Source organism: Pollicipes pollicipes, unplaced genomic scaffold, assembly GCF_011947565.3.
Source record: "Pollicipes pollicipes isolate AB1234 unplaced genomic scaffold, Ppol_2.1 Scaffold_7261;HRSCAF=8764_pilon_pilon_pilon, whole genome shotgun sequence".
NCBI classification, from domain to species: Eukaryota; Metazoa; Arthropoda; class Thecostraca; order Pollicipedomorpha; family Pollicipedidae; genus Pollicipes; species Pollicipes pollicipes.
In genome coordinates, this window is record NW_023597054.1 from 9603313 (window position 1) to 9623934 (window position 20622).

General features: G+C 54.2%; 1 protein-coding gene across 1 annotated transcript in view; it reads left to right on the forward strand.

The window, feature by feature from the left end:
* Positions 1 to 12182, forward strand: part of LOC119112910 (uncharacterized) — a 66787-nt gene extending 54605 nt beyond the window's left edge. The window contains exons 12-16 of the mRNA XM_037237216.1: positions 1028 to 1139; positions 2924 to 3071; positions 5494 to 5618; positions 11602 to 11726; positions 12070 to 12182. Of these exons, the coding sequence (XP_037093111.1) occupies positions 1028 to 1139; positions 2924 to 3071; positions 5494 to 5618; positions 11602 to 11726; positions 12070 to 12182 (623 nt within the window). The remainder of the gene's footprint in view (positions 1 to 1027; positions 1140 to 2923; positions 3072 to 5493; positions 5619 to 11601; positions 11727 to 12069) is intronic.
* Positions 12183 to 20622: the final 8440 nt, after the last annotated feature.

The following is a 20622-nucleotide window of genomic DNA, read 5'->3' on the forward strand; positions in this document are numbered from 1 at the left end:
TATAGCATTTTTCGATGCAAGAAACCGGGACTCCTCTACGAATTGTCAGATCGCCTTCGAATGTCAGATTGTGCGTTTTTCACTCTGGCATCGTGCATTTCATACAGAATATCGTATAGTGGATCGCCATCGCCCGACGCAGGCATGTATATGCACACACACACACACACACACACACACACATATATATATATATATATATATATATATATATATATATATATATTCATTATCGTATGTCCCAGAAGCCCTGGAAACCTTAAGGCAAGAAGAGGAGTAGAAAGTTGGCTTACAGTGAACATACGACTCTGAGATAACCGGCAAGGCCGCTGCCATTCCCTACCGTGGTGTACTAGTTGATATGCCATTCCCCACCAGTGGTTTGCTAGTTGATATGCCATTCCTCACCAGTGGTGTGCTAGTTGATATGCCATTCCCCACCAGTGGTGTACTAGTTGATATGCTATTCCTCACCAGTGGTGTACTAGTTGATATGCCGTTCCCCACCAGTGGTGTACTAGTTGATATGTCATTCCCCACCAGTGGTGTACTAGTTGATAAACAGTATGCCAATGGCTAAACCTATGGGTGAAGGTGGGTTTGGAACACCTCGACACCAGTATCACTCCGAAAGTCATTGTAGTAAGTGACTCCTAGTAAGTGAGTCCATTCCTGGATGCCTGGTAGTCGTTTCTCTGTCTCGTAGCATAGCACATAGAGCATCCAACAAACTATATAGCGCCCACCAGAACGCATATTATCCTAGCGTTATGAGCTACATTCAAGCCGTCACTCAGCCTTTCACCTCTGGGCTGAAACCCGATACAATTGCTGCTGATCACATCTGCTCGGACGAGCAGCCACTGTCGGCAGGCAATGTCTGCGTATCGCCGGTGATTGGGGCCAGCGTCAGCGGCTTCGGAGGTATCTCAGTGGCCATCAGCGGTAAACCCCCGCACTGATAGATCGGCAGTATGGTGTCCGGGCCGGATCTCTGTCATCAAGTTTCGTGTCGCGACTATTGCAGACGCGCTCTGCAATGTGCCGGCGAGAACGCTGGTCAACGTGCTGCACAACGCCATCACGCTGCATAAACGGATCGTCATGGGGAAAAAGCAGCGCTGCACGCCCAGTGTCAGGTGAGAAACGGTGCTGCTTGTCCAGTAGTACGTGAGATGCAGTGCTGCTCGCCCAGTAACAGGTGAGAAATTGTGCTGCCCACATGCATCCAACCTGAGGTGAAAACAATGCCGTACACTCAGTCAACGGTGTGAAACAGTGCTGCTAGCCTGGGCTGACGTGAGCATCGGTGCTATTCGACTTTCTGTCATGTATAAATGGCAACCATCCGTATAGAGCAGAGTGTGCTACACAAAAATCATAACAAGTTTCTTTGCGAGGCTCACCTCCACTTAGTAAGCGGAGGAAGGAGTGCTGCGCACGATAAAGTGTGGGGGGGGGGGGGGGGGGCGCAGGGTAAAGCGGAAATTTGCCGTGTCTGGCTATATCTTTGCGCCATCTGTGAGATGCTCGCGCTTGTTGCGAGGTATTCAGCCATCTCTTTTCAGACAAGGAACCGTTGACTGCCTAACCGCGGGTAACATTTGGTCAATGTTGCTTTTTTGGGACGCATGTGGGAGTTCTGCAAGCTATCGCCATCGCTCCACACACATCCATGGTCGGGTGTTTGTGTTGTTTTACAGTAATGAGTGCTTAGGTTGTTGTTTGTTGACTCAAAAGAAAAAAAAGACTATTTTATAAGCAAGTGTGTCTCTGCATTTACATCCTCGGCCATGATTCACTTAAGAATGCAAACAAGTTTACACATTGACTCCGACTCATACCTGTCATAAAGGTCATATTTGTGCGTCCCGATAGCTCAGCTGACTGGAGCGCCTCTTTCCGATTCCCCCGCCTTTGACGAGGTAGGCTCGAGTCGCTTCAGGCGCCCGCTGTTTGCCCCGTAGCAGGCGGCAGGCGACGTCAGGGGGCAGGACAGGCCGTGCCGAGCACTACGGTACGTTTGGGCTTTGCCGCAAAATTATATCGTTGGCCTGGAATTTGAGACTTCATGACTAGGTCAGAGCTCACGCTGAAGCACTGCTTAGCAGGTCACTCGTCGCAGCAATCCATCCAATTAAAAATGTTCTGAATAAATTTGTAAGGCATGTCACCACGAATGCAGCCGAGGAAAACGACGGTTTTCATGGAATCGCAATTTGGAGTATCAGCCTCGTAATATCAGCCTCGTAATATCAGCCTCGTAATATCAGCCTCGTAATATCAGCCTCGTAATATCAGCCTCGAGTACTACCAGCGGGGCCCGGTATTTTGGAGCAGAGGCGCTGCAATGAGAACAACTTGATTACTTTGAGCACGAGACCAAGTTCACATTCTATTAAAATTTAGCCGTGGGCACCGTGCCCGGTGTCCTTTACTTTCCCGCCCTATGCCTCGTGAACGTGATGACCATTTTGAAATGAACGCATATTGACAGCGGCAGATCGTTGTTTTTCATTTATGCATACCGATAGGACATGGGCCCTCACCTAGTTAGCGAAGGAATCATATTTGTCTCCTTAGCTGTGTCTAGGAGTCTGTGAAACTCGAGAATTTATATATGGTTTCACTCTCCCGTACAGCAAAACTAAACAAGTTTGCAGCGAGACATTACCCGTGAGTGGTTGAAATGAACTATTTATTTGAATGTCGCATGGGCAAATCGTGCGGGTCGTAAACACAGTAGGATAGATTATTCACGTTATGTGGGCTGCATGTTGCTAGCCACACCGGCGCCTGCCCCTCCCCCCCCCCGCGTCCTCCGCGCGTGACCCCTTACCCTCCCCCACTCACAGTGTAGTCCCGTGCGGCGTCACACGTCTTGGGACGCCGCCGTGTCGACTGCTCGTGTTTGTGTCGCCAGGGTGCAGGAGTGCCAGCCGCACTGTCTGCAGATCCTAAGCTCCCGCCTGCTGCTCTTCCTCTCGCACCTGAGCTCGTATCGAGTCTCGCTGGTCGAGGAGACCCAGCTGCGGCTGCTCGTCTCGTCGCTGGACACCACGCACGACCCGGTGAGGTCCTCGACGGGCTGTGGCGATGCGGTGTCTGCCGACGGGTGGGCGGCACCGCGCGCGCAGAACCCGTGGAATCCTGCATCCGTGCAGCGCCGAGTGCGGGAGGTTCATCCCGCCCTGCGACGTAGAGCCGCCTCTCCGACGGCGCCTAACGGGTCCGGCTGCCGTGCCTCGGCCATCGGCTCGGTTTCGGCCGCGCTGGCCGTCGTGGCGGGTGGTGCTGCCCCGCTGCCGGAGAGGGCCGATATGCAGGGAGGGCCTCTGAGAGGGCACGTGTTTAGACAGCCGCTGTCGTCCCTCAGATCAGCTGCGCGGGCTGGCGATGCCATCCGTCTCTGCGACGGTGCGTCCGCCGGGCCGTAAACGCTGTGGGTTCAATACTCAACTCGGAGCCCAGGGGTCACGCAGGTCACGTGACGCGCGCGGCCACGGCACGCCCGGAACGTGGACATTGTCGCGGAGATCTGACTGGCGCGGGACGAAAATGGTCTAGCAGCGTGGCTCAGATATTGTGGGAAAACTTGTAGAAATGTGCGATACATGCAAAACTATTTTGCCACTCCTGGTCGGATATGGGGAAAATCAATGTGCCGGCACCTCATTGCGTTCAGTTGTTTTCTGAATCAGTATTGGCTGTAGTTGATGGGCTGCGGCCTATTCATGTAGAGGCTGTTGGTGCCAAAAAAAAAAAAAACGCTCGCCGACATTAAAAGCGCATTCAAGTCCGATAGTAAGCAGGAGGATTGGTAGCAGCGAAACGATACCGGCCATGTACCCATGTACCCATGTACCCATGCATCTTCGTGCCCGAGCCAGTTTTTATTTACACCGTTCTATCTTTGACTTTGATGTCGTTCGGGATCGGTTATGGCGTGTCTGCGAGTTACATCCAGGGCTCTCGATCGACATAATTGGTGTCGTCTTGGAATGCCTTGTAACCTTTGAAATAGCGTAGGACCGCCTGACCTGTTCCGCACATAGGGTTTTGTAATGGTTGGAATTCGCTTGAACGGCTCAATATGAGCTAGTATCGGCTGAACCAGTGGCTGATGGGCTGATCATCACTCCGGCAATCCTCCGTCAAATCACCTGCGCTAGAGGCGTTCATTTCTCTGACGCGCGCCTGCCGCCCCCGCCGGCTCGGTATGTCAGCGAGCGCCTCGCAGCCGGCGCATCGGCGCCTTCTGCGCCTCGGCGTGCCGCGGCCGGGACTGTCAGCCAGCTCAAATCTCGTCCCATCTGCGTCCGAATTGGCGTCGGTCACGTCCGCGGCGGCCGCTGCTCGGCGCGCTGATGAAGGCCGAGTTCGCAGGGACAGCGGCGCCGGCGGCGTCTCGGGCGAGGTTAGACACGGCCGCTGCCCCGCAGGGACAGCGGCGCCGGCGGCGTCTCGGGCGAGGTTAGACACGGCCGCTGCCCCGCAGGGACAGCGGCGCCGGCGGCGTCTCGGGCGAGGTTAGACACGGCCACTGCCCAGCAGGGACAGCGGCGCCGGCGGCGTCTCGGGCGAGGTTAGACACGGCCGCTGCCCCGCAGGGACAGCGGCGCCGGCGGCGTCTCGGGCGAGGTTAGACACGGCCGCTGCCCCGCAGGGACGCGCGCGGTGATGCAACACCTTAAAGCGGACAACGATCAGTATATATATAGCACAGCATTGACGAAGGTAGGGTTCGTTAGTGATAGATTTGCGACCACGGCTCGTAAATGATTCTAAATGAGCTCATCGCCGCGTGTCCTTTCGTGGAGCGTCAGCGACACGGCCCTATTATAGCGCCCAGGGTCATGGCGTCAACGGGGGACCTGGGTGTTAAACGCGACAGTTCGCAATGTTGTTAAACCAAGATGGTCAGCTCCGATTGGCGACCAGTCAGTGGTAACAACACGACTGGCCGCCGGTCCATGACCTCATGTTTTGACGGCGGCTCCGAGGCTCGGGGTGAAGGGCTGCTACTCTGAGGGACGGCTGCGCTAGAGCCTATCTCCTGCCTGAGCCCTGTTTATCAGAGACTAGGTCTGCTCCGGGCTGAGCAGCAACGGTCCCGCGTGCGCCACGTGCCCAGACGACTTGCCGGTGGTGGCTGTTGCTCCTGGTATCGGTTCGCCTACGAAACTATCCCACGAGACGATACCCTAACGAGACGATACCCTAAGGCGCTGTCTGACCACGCATGCAAGCACCACCATTGCTATTCGGCGGGTGTCAGTCGGCCAACTGGTGCTACAAAAGTGCTGACCATGCGACCAGAGCCGGGGGGAACGGGTCGGCCGTGCCGTCCTGCTTCTGTAATATTGGGCCGGCTCCGTGAGACCACAACTCTGCCAGCCTGCGCGGCCGGCAGAACGATGAAGAGCGGCCAAACCGGCGCAGGGCGCCGCGGCTGGGACAGATCGAATTGGAGACTGGCGCCGCCTGTTTCAGCAACTGCTCTGCCTGTCGCTGCAACTGATGGCCAACCTGGCGCTGGACCCGGCCAACCATGACGCCCTGCTGGCCACCGAGCTGGTGGACAGCCTGATCCAGCTGATCCTGCCTTCCGACGAGTGGTGAGTGACTAACAGCCGGATCCAGCTGATCCTGCCTTTCGGCGGGAAGTGAGTGCCTGACAACCGGATCCAGTGGATCCTGCCTTCCGACGAGTTGTGAGTGGCTGACAGCCGGATCCAGCGAATCCTGGCTTCCGACGAGTGGTGAGTGCCTGACAGCCGGATCCAGCGGATCCTGCCTTTTGACGAGTGGTGAGTGCCTGACAGCCGGATTCAGTGGATCCTGCCTTCCGACGAGTGGTGAGTGCCTGACAGCCGGATCCAGCCGATCCTGCCTTCCGATTCTGTCCTCTATTGTGTGGCGGATAGCAGCAGGTTGTTGTAGCTCCTCTGTTGAGTGGCGGATAGCAGCAGGTTGTTGTAGCATGCAGGAGCGGGTGCAATGTACCGTCCAGCAGTCAGATCGAGTGTGCAGTCCAGCCGCCGGCCTGGCCGCGAATGTGCAGTCCAGCCCTCAGCCTATTCGCGAGTGCCGGTTCTAAGGTCCTTATTCAGTTGGGAAGGGAGCGTTTGATTTATATGTCTCGGTGATTTGTGATTGTGACCGCATCTAAAATGACGCATGCCGCATGAGTTGTTATAATTTACTATTATGCGGCGGCTGTACGGTCAACTGGACGCTGAAATACGCTTGTTTCATCGAACATTTCTGCTTGTTAGTCCACAGACAGTGCCGTCGCCCAACGCTTATCGCCAACGCCTATCGGAGCACTTTTTCCGTCCAACGAAAACAACTGACGAACGAATATCCCACACGTAAATTGAATTTGCGGCTACCCACGCCGCGGCCAGCCTGTTCTGGAGAGGACAAAGCGTGTCACCGCGCAGGCGTCGCTACGCTGCCGAAAGCAGCCATGGCAAGTCGCGACACGCCAAGACCCCCCTGGCCTGAATGGCAACTAAGCGGAAAGAATGAATATGCGAACAGCCTACTCTGTCGACGCTGACACCGGTGGAGCCGGCTCCTTATGTAAAAACTGAAGAGCGTCGGAAACGGTGGAGCCGCTCGAATGGTGAGGGCAGTAATCTGGGACGCTCTGACCGCAGCCCGCGCTGTGAGCTTGACCCTTGAATGCACCGACTGTAAAACAGAAATAGCGGGCCATGCTGCCGAAATGCAGAGCGGGCGTGCGGCAGCGGCTTACACGGTGCGGAAATCGTGCTAGCCATTAGAGCAATTGAAACACGACACTGTTAGCCAACAGACACAAGTGTAGCGTACGGAGAACCCAGCTTTTACGGAAAATGTCCGTCCAGGTTAAATGAAAGGAAGGATTTGCTCTAGCACTGTTTCTCTTACTGGGCTCAATGCCTTGCAAACACATGAAATTTACTAGAAATGAACTCTTGGTCAATGCAGGATCAACGATGACATCTTTTCATTGTCCCATCAGAGGCGCATACACTCGACCAGACTGACGTTTTTAAATTATAACGTTTTCTTCATCAGCAACTACTTTGCATTGTCTGCGCCCACTCAAACTCATAATCTAGGTAATGTCTGAACGAAGTGTAGGCATGATCCTTATATCGTTGATTAGCCAATCCCATCCCTATATCTGTTTGATAGCGATAGGTTTACTGTGAATCAACGTTTGTTGAACATAACGACGGTTACGAGAACAATTGCACAGGCACGTTTCTCGGCGTTAAGTGTGAATTTCCCCATCCATTTAGGGTATGGGAGATGTGACGGGGCTTGATACACCACGTCACGCAGGTACTTTCTCGGGTGGATCGCGGCGGTAGACTTCTTTACGTGTGTGGGTGTATCCGACTGTCGTAGCAAGGGCCGCCTCGGGCTTCGCCGACTCCTCGTAAAGTGACTCCCATGGCTGCACCTTTCGTCGAATTGTGTCAGGCTGTAACAATTTACATTCGTGGATGCGGAAGTCGCTGACACCGCCAACTGCCGAGCAGACGGTGACAGTGGTACTGGCCACCCAGCAAAGTAACCTAGCTCTGCCCGTCAGGCGGCGGCTCTCGACGTGGCGAGGAAAAATCGGACTTTTAAGAAACAGATCCCGAAGTGGATGCCCACACCTCGAAGTCTAATTCGAGGAGAGTATTTTTTAGTTTGCAAGTTTTCTTACTCTGTTGTTAATAAATTTTGAAGCGTTTTTGTCGTAGACTCTTTTAGATGTGTCATCTAAGTGATTCAGACGGTAGTGTCGAGCGCTTATCAATATGCTGCAGGCATGTGAAGTAACGTCAGTGGTCGCGAGACTTGTTTATTAGAGGCAAGTCACCATAGTTATTAGATAACTATATATCATGCTGTTCAGTAAAATATACCAAAGAAATCGCAGGCAAGCTGCTGTGATTTCATTTCAGTTTAACTTTATTTTTGCTAGAATTGTTTCGAGATTTTTTAAAGGTGGCCGTATCCAAGCTTGATCGATCTTACACCCAAATAAAAGGTGCACGAAATCGTCTTTTGTTATCAAAAGGCAGATTGATCCAGGATTTGGACCTCCAGTGATCTTTGATCAGCCCTCTTCGTGTGGCAGCTGAGTCCCCGCGTGCGCGCGAGCGGCGGCCAACGCCGGGTCATGCAGTGAACACAGCGCACGGCAGCCGTGCGACCGAGCGCACGCTCCAGATAAAGCGCCACATTGGCCGACGCTCCAGTGGTATTCACAGAGTTAGTGCGTGCGGCTCTGATATGGCCGCCGCCCCCAGCACCGCGCTCGGAGACGGCGGGCAGCGCGCCGCCGCCCCAGCACCGCACTCGGAGACGGCGGGCAGTGCGCCGCCCCTAGCACCGCACTCGGAGACGGCGGGCAGCGCACCGCCGCCTGCGTCGCCTCAGGCTGTCCGGACCATCTGGATTCCCGTGATATTCTATGAGTGAAGTCGCGCGGTCTTACATTTTCTGACACTCGTTATTGCTGTTAAAAGCCGCGTTTGGCTTATGAATGTTCCGGTCAATTATTACTGAATGTACTGGATTATTGCGGACTCTCGCGCACTGAGTTACATTATACGCCGATGATAGTGGATGACATCCTAATGATGAGATGACATCGTTACCTGATACACAGTCTTCTATGGACGATAGAGCAGATAACAACAGGCTAGCTTGCAGCAGCAATTTCCGTATTGCACGCCTCATCATACCCGCCTGGTGACCTCCTTAAATAGATAAGCATATTAGCCAGTAACTCCTGTTTGACGATCTGTAGCATTTTTTTTTTTAAGTGCCGGCCAACACATCAAGCTATTCCAATGCACGGAATGATAGATATGAACATACCCAGGCCTAAAACCCTATGTACAAACTGACAACATTCTAGAGCTCCTGTCGCAATAAGATAAAATAGAATAGAAGCTCCTGACGCAATAAAAAATCGCAAGCCTAACGCGGCCTCAGTCTGTCTAAATGTCCGAGATGTCCGGAATGTCCGGGTCACTGTTGCATCTCAGCTGTGCACCCGGGCGCCGTGACCCGTGTTGTCTCCCGGTCTGAGCCACGGTCGCCAGTTACTGTCGGAGCTGATGGCACATCAGTAAAGTCGCGGCCGCCGGTTACTGTCGGAGCTGATGACGCATCAGTAGAGCTGTGGCCGCCGGACGCCGTCGGAGCTGATGACGCATCAGTAGAGCCGCGGCCGCCGGTTACTGCCGGAGCTGATGACGCATCAGTAGAGCTGCGGCCGCCGGTTACTGTCGGAGCTGATGGCACATCAGTAGAGCCGCGGCCGCCGGTTACTGTCGGAGGTGATGACACATCAGTAGAGCCACGGCCGCCAGTTACTAGTCGGAGCTGATGACGCATCAGTAGAGCCGCGGCCGCCGGTTACTGTCGGAGCTGATATCGCATCAGCAGAGTTGCGGAGCGCCGGCGGAGCTCTACGTGCTTCACATTCATGGCTTTAGAAGGTTTGCTGGTCGCCGCTCCGTGTCAGCCGAGCCGGACGGCGGCCCCGACCAGCCCCGACAAATGCAATTATCTTATCGTCCCCTGTCACTGGGCATGGTGCTCGAACGCCTATTTCGGTGCGGGTCGTCTATTTCGGCGGCCGGATGATGGGCCGTCCGCCTGACACGCGTAGGGACCGCGCTTTATCAGTTTTCCAGACTAGCACCTCTCGGGGAGGTCTCAGTGAGCTCTCGGTCACGAGCGGCGGACGAGTGATCGGGAAAAACATTTTTCTGCACAGCCGCGCTTTACACATCCGCTGCCGGCACTTGGACTTTGTGGCGCATTGAGGGCTTCCACAACTGAAAGCAAACACCGATGCACTGTTTGCTCTGAGGAAGCAATTTACAAGCCTCATGCTGCTCAATTTGCGTTTGTTTGCTGACGTGACATCGTATCACACGGAGAACTCCTGACGGAACTGATGTTCCTGTAGTCAGTGGCCAAGGTTGTCCTGGTGTTTTACTGAACGGTCACGCCTCGAACCTTGTCTGGATCGCGTGCCGGTGTTTTCAGCACACGCTGACCGCTCACGCGACTGGGTGCCGCGCCGTGTCACACGACACGACATCTGACGCCAGCCTATCGATGGTCGTAAGACGCCCTTTGGATGGGGTGAATTAATGCTGTTTGTTTGCGTGAGTGGCGCACAAATCGTGGCTTTCGCTTTGCTCTGTCACTGCAGTAAGGGAAACATTTGAAAGTAAAGTACAGCCCAGTCATGATTACAAGTGTATGGTACTGCATGTTAAAGGCTCGTGACATGCATAGTTGTAAAAGAGAAAAGGAAGCCGATACATGCGGAGGCGCTGAGTGTTTTGAACGCTTTCAATTGCTTATTGCAGTCTACTGGTGGAGTTTTCCTCTCAGGCCTCCAGCTAGATTTTGGTAGCCCGGTATTTTGAGTTGCCTATTTGGATGTACCGCTCCCAGCCGCCAGCACAGATCCGCCCCTGTATCGTGTTCGTGCGATGCCCCACATTGTAGCCGACCTCACCGAGCCGAGATTGTGCCGCAGCCAGCCTCAGACGGACTAGCCGCAGTCAGGCTCAGACGGACTAGCCGCAGCCAGACTCATACGGACTAGCCGCAGCTAGCCTCAGACGGACTAGCCGCAGCCAGCCTCAGACGGACTAGCTTGTAGGTGTCCTCGTCCCCAGTTCGGTCCGAGCGGCTGTAGAAGGGCCACGCGCCACACGTGTTTGGGGCTGAGTAACCTGTCATAGGTTAGAGTGTACGATCTGGGGGTTAACATAACATTTTTCAGAGATGAGGGGCTTTCTCCCATGTACCAGCCCTGTGTGGATAAGCCTTGGAGTTGGCTGTCTCAGGGCAGTACGGGCGCAGAATTGACCCCACTTTGTCTATGTGACTCCCGTGCCGAATGATCAATGCAGGCCAAAAGAGCCGTAAGTTAACCAAGCATTGAACCATTAGTACGGTATGGCAACGCCGGTGGCCGCAGCGCATCGCGGCCACGTTGGCCATCGCCGGGACAGAAGCCATGTGGACAAACGGTTCGTTACCACAGGCTCACTCTCCGCAGCGACCAGCCCAGCCGTCCCTGTCCTTCTCCGGCTGGGTCCGCATCGCCGCCTGCATGTTTGGCGGATGGTGGAGATGGGCGGCGACGGCTCGCCACTCTCGCCGACAGCGTGATGACGCAGGGAGCCGCTGCGCAAACGCTGGCCAGCTGGTGGAAGGGGATGCCGGCGGGCAGACGTTCACTGTCTTTGACCGTCTGGCGGCCACGACCTTTCCCGGATGAAGTGGTTAAAAGCCAACAAAAATAAATGTTTCAGTCTGCAGTCGTAAAATTGGGATCGGCGTGATATGATCATGCACTCTGTGTGATACGACGGGGCACCTGCAGATGGTCACTGCCTCAACCTAGGCATGATAGCTTTCAGGTTGTGAACAACACGTACGGTTGACAGGTATCTTCGTCTGCGGGAGGCTCACCACGTCAGCGACGCATTACTAAGTGGTCGGTTACACTTCTGAGTCCGGTGCTGTGGTTCCGTCGCCTTGTTCGGTTCTGAGCGAGTTCTTGTGTTGCAGGTACTACACCAACCATAGCACGATGTTTGCTCGCTTTGTCAAACACCACGCTGCCAGAGTGATGGTCTACATCGGCCTCCAGAACAGAATCAACCAGCGGACCAGCGTCTTTGACCTGCTGCAGAGTAAGTGCCTTTGACTTTCCTTCCCCGCACCAGCTTGGTGGCGCGCGGTGTGAAACTTGCCAACTTTGTCCGAGGTCGTCTCCGCAGCCCTACGGCGCTGCATACTAAGCGTGACATCAAAAGAGTCATTCTCTTCCGCACACACACTTCACCATACTGGTAAGAATGGTTCGCGCAGACGCCTCGACGCAACACCCGCTGCAAACCAAGCTTTTCCGACTCACGCTACGTGCTCTCACAAACCCTCCCCGAGGGCGCCAGCAGCTACAGCGGCCCCGCTGCTCCTCCACTGCGACTGGAACAAACACCGAACGAGGTCGGCCCGGGTCTCGGACGTCATCAGGCACGTCGGACGGCGCGTCCCGGCGGGTGTCGCTGACCCATCTCCGGGTCACCGGAACTGAGGCGGCGCCGGCGGTGGCGGCGCACCGCCACCGCCGCCTGATTGGCATGTAGCGTCGGGACCGCAGCGTGATTGATGCACGCGCCGCGCAACTCTGGGGGGAAATTATTGTCGGCGTCCGTCAGCCGGCAGCGGCGGAGCTGCACGGTCTGAGCCACGGATCCCAGTCGAGAGCGTGGACGGCCTGAGGCCCAGATCCCAGCCAAGAACGTGGACAGCCTGAGGCACAGATCCCAGCTAAGAGCGTGGAAGGCCTGAGGCCCGGATCCCAGCCGAGAGCATGGACGGCCTGAGACCCGGATCCAGCCGAGAGCGTGGACGGCCTGAGGCCCGGATCCAGCCGAGAGCATAGAGGGCCTGAGGCCTGGATCCAGCCGAGAGCGTGGACGGCCTGAGGCCCGGATCCAGCCCAGAGCGTGGACGGCCTGAGGCCCGGATCCAGCCGAGAGCGGACCGCATACTGATACAGCCCCGGCCCTGGCCGCGCGCTGGCCGGGCGGCGGGCAGCGGGGCCGCGAGGTAAGGCAGGGGGAGCAGAGCGGAGCAAAACCGACAGTGGCGGTGAATATCGTGGAGACGAATAATGCAAACAGGCAATGAAGAATAGAGGAAGAGTAAGAATTGGTAAACAAGGAAGAGAATGAATAGCGAATGTTCCACATTTGAATGTACTGAAACAAGCATCGATATGAAATAAGCTCATTTATAACCATTGGTTTACTTTTAAGTGGAGGGGCTGCTTTAGACAGAACAGATTATCGTTAGGGCCGATATGCTCATCAATACGTCATTGTTTGATTATGTCATCCTGCCTTGCACAACAATGATTGAGAACCAATTGGCGGCCGTTATATCTGGAAATCGTGCTCACGAACGCCAGATGTGAACGGCTCAACAGTTATATTTTTTTTGGCCTAGATCGCCGCATGGCTATTGCGATGGCAGGGTTTTAGTGACGTCATAATGTCGCCATGGATGCCTGAGTGACCTTGCAACAGTCTCCCAGAAATAATCGACTCATGTTTGCGGGCGTGTAGCTCAGAAACTAGAGAGACTTAGGTCTTAAGCAGGGCAGTGCTTTGAGTGACATTGAAATAGTCTCCCCAAAATAATCGGCACATGTTCGCGGGCGTATAGCTCAGAGACTAGAGAGAATTAGGTCTTAAGCAAGGCAGTGCTTTGAACTGCACGTAATGATCCTTAAAAGGGCTGTTTTAGTTCAAAAGCCCATACAGATTTGGAACACTCCCTTTAATGGAATACGGTTAATGAGGAATGAGATCCAGATCCAGAGAGTCACGCTCTGTGTAGTGAGGTTGGAGAAGGAATCAGTTTTAATACTGTGCCCTTTGGAAAAAAGAGATTTTGGGAAGTATTTTGCCACTTTTGGCTAAATGGCTCTCCTCGATGTTGTCATGGTGAAATTCACGTTTTTGCGTGGTTTAGTTGCCCGTTCCATAAGGGTATTCATAGGTTTACATAACGCGTTAAGTTCTTTAAGGTGACCGGATGAATGGTTGGAGATGAGAGCTAGGGACGGAGAGAGGGGAAGAGGAAGGAGGAAAAGGGAGGAGGGAGGAGGAAAATGGTGAGAGAGGGAGGAGAGAAGTCTTTCCATGGCCTCCACTGTCGCTTTTCAGACCTGGCGTTGGTGGAAGGTGTGGTATGACAGGCAGACGTAGCAGGAAATTACTCTAACTCTCGGAAGGAATATTTCCACATACATTACACGCCTGTTGTACCAAACGGCCTGCAATTGCTGTCCGATCGGTCTGGATTATATCTCAAAGCAGACCACACTCTCATTGTGTGACCGAAGAGATGAATGCTAAATTAATGATCACGAATGCCGGCGGTGAAATGGAGGCAGAGGTTAATTGGTGGAAATTGAAGACTCATGCACAGGAGGAGCTAAATCCAAATGCGTTTTCGTCGTCTCATTTTCGCTTAATGTCTTCTCCCGGTGGTGGTCAGTCTGAGCGCCTGCCTGTTTAGCACTCGTGCTGACCACCAGGACAGTTCGAGGCGATCAAGTCACGTCTTGGTCCCGGTCTCTGCCATGCGCCAGAGCAGCACCGTTCTCTTCATAGCTTTTGGGTAGTTCTGTAAACGTTCGTCGAATTTACTTTTGAGCTGTTTTGCAACGACGACGTGCACAAGGTACCGGTGGTCGGGATGTTGGGGGCGACGACGGAGGGCGGAAGTTTGCGGCCCTCCTGACCCACATGTCGTTCCATCGTTGGCTATCCCGTGACGGCGCAACGTCATTTATTCGCCGTCCACGCCGAGTCGCGCGTTGTTCATGATGGACATTTTTATTTATGGACTGTGGGAGCGGTGACATCATCCGCGCCCGAAATGTCGGAACGGTGACGTCATCCGCGCCCGGATTGACCAATTGGCGTGGTCCGTATGGGGCATGTTACACTTTGCTGTCCCAGCCATGCGCTCTTAATCTTAAAACACTCAGTAGTGTCACACAGTTGAAGGTCAATGCTAAAAGAGTGAAATAGCTATGAAAATGAAATGATGTGTGAACAATTCAATGAAATTAAAACTTGGCTTATTCGGAACGCAAAAGCAAGCACAAAAAGTGATGCAAAAAAGCTGATTAAAAAAGATGACACTAACACAAACAAACTGCTTTTGCAGCTAAGAGGGATTTTTAGACGTCCTAAAACTATTTTTGGCCTCCCAGACAACTTATGCTGAAAACAGTACCGCAAGTTTGAGACTATCGTATTGTGCAGCTTTTTAGCGGCCTGTGAAGGGTTGTGGATGAAGTGTAATGTCCGCAGGTGACATTTCCCAAAATGAGTAGCTGGTTGGATGGTGAAAAAGGGTGCAACCTACTCCCAAAATATGCCAACAATATGCTTCTCACCAGATTTGCCCACTTTTTCCAAGAGTTTGCCAGTCTGGGGCCCAAGTTGGGCGGTGTGGGGTAGCTGAATTCTCCCCAACTGAAAAGGAAACTACACGCCTGCCAATGACAGCGTATCGAAACAAAAACTGACAGAGTAAAGGTTTGTCTTGGTAAGCATGTGGACGTACCCTCATGCATCGGTATTAAAAGGTCAAAACATTAGCATGCCATGTGATGTCAATAACATGTAACGCCGCAGTGCCTGAATAATCTACTGTTAGATCAGCGACTAAGCTTTGCAGAGCGATTTGACGGATTCTTAGTGTACTGTGCGTCGGTCAGCAGCCGTCACCAGCCTCTGACGCCGCTCTAGTCCCAGCCGTCACCAGCCTCTGACGCTGTTCTGGACCCAGCCGCCACCGACCTCTGACGCTGTTCTGGACCCAGCCGCCACCGACCTCTGACGCCGCTCTGGTCCCAGCCGTCACCAGCCTCTGACGCTGTTCTGGACCCAGCCGCCACCGACCTCTGACGCCGCTCTAGTCCCAGCCGTTACCGGCCTCTGACGCCGCTTCACCTAACCTGCGGAGCGGCAGCGACTGGCGGGGAATGAGGCACAGCTTCCCCGGCTGATGAGCCGTTATCCGCAGCGCCGAGCATGACACTGCCGACCGCGCATTTCCCCAAGGAGTCGCTCGGAGTGGGCGCAGCGGTGGGAATGGCTTTGTATACGGTACTGGAGCCATGCTTCCCCAGGGAGTGACTTATGATCTGAACGGTGTCTCAGCGTGATGGTGACGGTGGTCGGTTCTAAGCTGAGTTCAGAGGCTGGCAAATTACGTCGCTTCGGCTAGGTACGCGTGGTCAAAAATGGCCTGTCCGCTGTTATGGAGCTGCGAATGTTATGAATGCAGTGGACGGAATTAAGTTTCCGGGAACAAATTTAAATAATATGCTTTCAGTGCGAGGGGGTTTTACTTTCGCCTGCGAAATCGAATGTGTGGTGGACATTCAGACAGGTTTTCGGTGTGAATCTCCAGTAGGCGAGAAGGCGGAAGCAGAAACTTTTGTCGCAAGCCACAAAGTTCGTATCGACGTCTAACCACACGAGCAATACGAGCAAAGTTGTGCACTCCAATGTTGACAGTCCACCGCCGGCTTCTGGACAGTGACCGTGATATTATCTATCAGGCGTTGGGAGAGCTCCGATAAAAGTGGCGGGCTTGGAAAAATTTGCTGAAGGGCAGAGGTCCTTGATGAGGCTGGGGGTGTCGGGAGACTTGGGTGATGATTCTAGCTTCAAGCGGTCGAGCATGACCATCAGTGGTGGTGACCTGAGGATATGTGCGATGCACCAAAAGGACACCTGCGAGGCGATCAGCCATTACGCGTTCCTTAGATCCAGTCATGTAAAAACTTGTGGCGGCTCCATTTTATTTCGCCAAGCTGGGATAATTTGTTGTGGCATCAGTTGACCTCGTGTGCGATCTGGTATTTTGAACAAAAACCATCTGACACCAATCGTTTGAATTTCTGTTTACTAAATAGCGTGTCCATTCGTTCGGAGTGCAGCATTCTATAGCTATAAATTTGAAGTTTGTGGCTCCCTCGGGTGGCGGTATGCAGTTTGAATCATCGTTATGTTGCACTGGAATCTCAAATATATTGCAAACGTTATCCAAAATTGAGGCATTGCATACGTAAGGGGATTAACGTGCAGAAGCTCCTCCAAATCCCTCAATGACGTGTGAATATCTTCTCATCCATGTATATGTTACGCGGCCGCCAGACACGACCACACAGACACGAGTGTTTGTCGGAAGCACAGCCAATGTTCCGTAAGCGCTCGAACAGCCGACACCTGTCGGAAGCACACTCAGCGCCCTGTAAGCGCTCCAGCGGTCGGCACCTGTCGGAGGTACACTCAGCGCTCCGTAGGCACTCCAACGGTCTGCACCTGTCGGAGGTACACTCAGCGCTCTGTAAGCGCTCCAACGGTCTGCACCTGTCGGAGGTACACTCAGCGCTCCGTAGGCACTCCAACGGTCTGCACCTGTCGGAGGTACACTCAGCGCTCTGTAAGCGCTCCAACGGTCTGCACCCGTCGGAGGTACACTCAGCGCTCTGTAAGCGCTCCAACGGTCGGCACCTGTCGGAGGTACACTCAGCGCTCCGTAGGCACTCCAACGGTCTGCACCTGTCGGAGGTACACTCAGCGCTCTGTAAGCGCTCCAACGGTCGGCACCTGTCGGAGGTACACTCAGCGCTCTGTAAGCGCTCCAACGGTCTGCACCTGTCGGAGGTACACTCAGCGCTCTGTAAGCGCTCCAACGGTCTGCACCTGTCGGAGGTACATTCAGCGCTCTGTAAGCGCTCCAACGGTCTGCACCTGTCGGAGGTACACTCAGCGCTCTGTAAGCGCTCCAACGGTCTGCACCTGTCGGAGGTACACCCAGCGCTCTGTAAGCGCTCCAACGGTCTGCACCTGTCGGAGGTACACTCAGCGCTCCGTAGGCACTCCAACGACCGGCGCCTGTCGGAAGTTCACCACAAGTTCGGAAATTCGGAAGGCGCCTGACCGGCACAGTCGATGTTCCGTGCGCACTCTAAAGGCCGGCACTTGTCGCAAGCACACCCAGCGCTCCCTGGGCTCTTCAACGGCCGACAACTGCCGGGCGTCTGCCCTCGTCCAGCAGCTTGAAGCTCCCTGCCCTGCAAGAGACAAACAATGCTTGAGGCCCGAGGCAATGACGTGTGATCCATCAGCTTATCACCCTACATGGGTACCTATCTACAACTTTCACATGGAGTCTGTAAAAAACAAAGGATTTTGGGCGTCAGTTACCACAAGCATCAAGCAGCAGCGGCCCCACTGCAGCCTGGAAAGCAGTGTTGCGCGCGGGGCGCTCTCCCCACTGCAAGCTGCCGACGCCTGGTGTGTGACTGGCGGAGGCTTGACTCGTGCTCATTACGCGTGCTGATGAGCCGGCCGACGGTAATGAGCCCGGCCGCGACACAGTCTCTCGCCCAGTAATAGGCTGTGCGCCGGCCGGTAGCCGGATGCCGCACCGGCCGGCAGCCGGATGCCACACCGGCCGACAGCCGGATCCGGCCGTGTTATCGCGATGTCTGCTGATACATTAGCGCTCGGCTCAGCTGGGAGGCGTGCCGTGCAGAGGGCGGCTGGCTGCGGCTGAATGCCGTGGAGTCCAGCTCTGGCGCCGCCTGTGAGCTCAAGGCTAGGACCATTCTTTGTTGTGTGTAATAGACGACGTTGGTTTTGCCACACGACACTGCCATGGTCAAGATCATTCGCAACGATCATGTGATCATTCATAGGTCAGTTGGTACAACGTAGTAATTCTGTGTAGGAGGACATTATGTGTAAATAATCTTGACATGAGATTGGAGATAAATTTGCTCCCGCTTGCAACGCCTACTTTCCATGCGAGCAGTTCCGACCATCTCCTAATTTGCTATGCTCCTATGCTCGATTCCTTTTTTGGGCCCATCGCTGGTCCCAAAAAAGGCATGATCGGCATCAAAAAAGGCACAAAGGCATCGCTGGTGTAGGCATGAAAAGGAATGAAAAGGAGCGCCGAAATGCATCGCAATTGATGGGTATTTAACAAGTACAAATAAGTGCTCAAACCATCGTTTACTGAAACCCAATAAACGCACATCAACAGAAATATGACTGCTTTTATGCCATTTTTGGATCACACTGCAATCAAACGTGCCATTAGGAATTGCTGAATGTTCAAAGCTAAACCGTGACATTCACTTGCGCGGAAGGTATCTTGCGTTTCTCAGAGGTACAGCCATATTGTTTTCAGTGGTACATACTTTCGTTTTTGTCTTGCCATTCGAACGCCTTATTATTTCTTTCGTCATTGTAATGTGTTTCAGCTCTTATTTGGGAGAAAACGGCGTCACCAAACGCTTTATGCTGATACGTTGAAGGAAGATATTTGGGTGAAAACGACGTCACGAAACATTCTTTGCTGGTACGTTGCAGAAAAACATTTGGGAGAGAACGGCGCCTCGAACGCTCTATGCTGGTTCGATAAAGGAAGATATTTATATGAAAGAAACGGGGCCTTTTTTACCAGAACCAAGGTAATATTAGCCTCAGCAATAGGGCTCTCATAATAACCTTGCATTGTGCTAGTAACCCCCATAATACCCAATGACCCCTGTGACATTACACATTAACGACCCCATAAATAACTGAGACGTCCATGTCAACCGCGAAACACTGAAGCATGCCCCAGTGTAGTTTCGGTGGTGCCAGGCGTCTCACGCAGCAGTTAGAGCGCACCTGCCTGTCACCACAATACGGCAGACTGGCGCTACTGTGCTGGCTGGGTGATGCCGCTGACGGTGGGCGCCGTATCTCTGCCCAGCGTGAGCCCACCTCCGGGGGTACAGCACCAATCTGCGATTGGCTGATAGCAGCCGGAACTTTGCGGCCATATCGCGCCCAGTTCCTGTTGTCTCCCCTCGGCTCCCGTATCCAGCACTGGCCGCGGCGGCCGGCCCTGGCGGCCACCGTCTCCTGCCGTCCTGGCTCAGAGGCGCGGAGCGCGCCACAAAAACTAACGCACAGCTGAGCTGGTGTTTTATTGGGGGGGGGGGGGGGGGGGCAGATCCGTGTATTTCTCCGAGCGCAGAGCCCAACGAAAGTATAATTAGGAAGAGTCCAGAGCCGTGTGTTTGGCCTGTGTGGAAGAGTCGAGAGCCGTGTGTTTGGCCTGTGTGGAAAAGTCGAGAGCCGTGTGTTTGGCCTGTGCCAGCTTCTGAGGCGCTGCCAAGTCCGGCTCATGGGCGTGCCTCCGTCACTCCACGGCTGCCAGGCCGACAGCCAGCGGTGTGGAAGTCGGACGCTGCTGACGCGTCCATAAACTGCTCACCGGGCAAAGCTACAACTCTGGACGCACGCTGAGAGACCCAGCAAGGCCTTCTGATGCTTATCGACGATAGACATTTTATTATTTTGAGATTGCCTAGTTCTGTTGGCATGAACAGGTTCAATGCTAACGCTAAACTATGCACGTTGAAGCGCACAATGGTTGGATGCATCGTTGAAGACTGAACGAAAAAACGACCGATGTCTTCGGCTCCAGTAGTCATCCAGATTGTCAGCTGCTCTGTGACCTCAGCTTTTCCTGCGGCCCGTGTTGATGCTGTGCATGCTATACAGAAAGAACGTCGATCGTGGAGCCACCTCTGGCCGTGCTATGGTGTTACCGTGGCACCCGTCACTATCGCATCCCTCTCACCGACTCTTCCTTGCCGCCGCCCCTGGCGGAGCCAACACACTCGTCATACGCGCCCCCGCGGACAAGGCATACTGCCAATGCCGCTAATCGATGGCCCCCCATTCTGTCGGCTCGGGTCGAATAGGTGCAGCACGTGCGCTGCTCTGACGGCGGGACGTCGTCCCCGGTGGAGGCTCGGTCCCGTCGCGACGACCCTCTTTTCGACGGGACATCGCTGCTGTTCCAGACTCGGTGCCGATGTCGCCCCTGAACGGGTCTGCCGAGGACCGCTTCATCCTTGCCACCTCTGTGGCGCCCCACAGCGTCACGAGCGTCGACAACAAGCACATGCTCGGCGTCTCCATC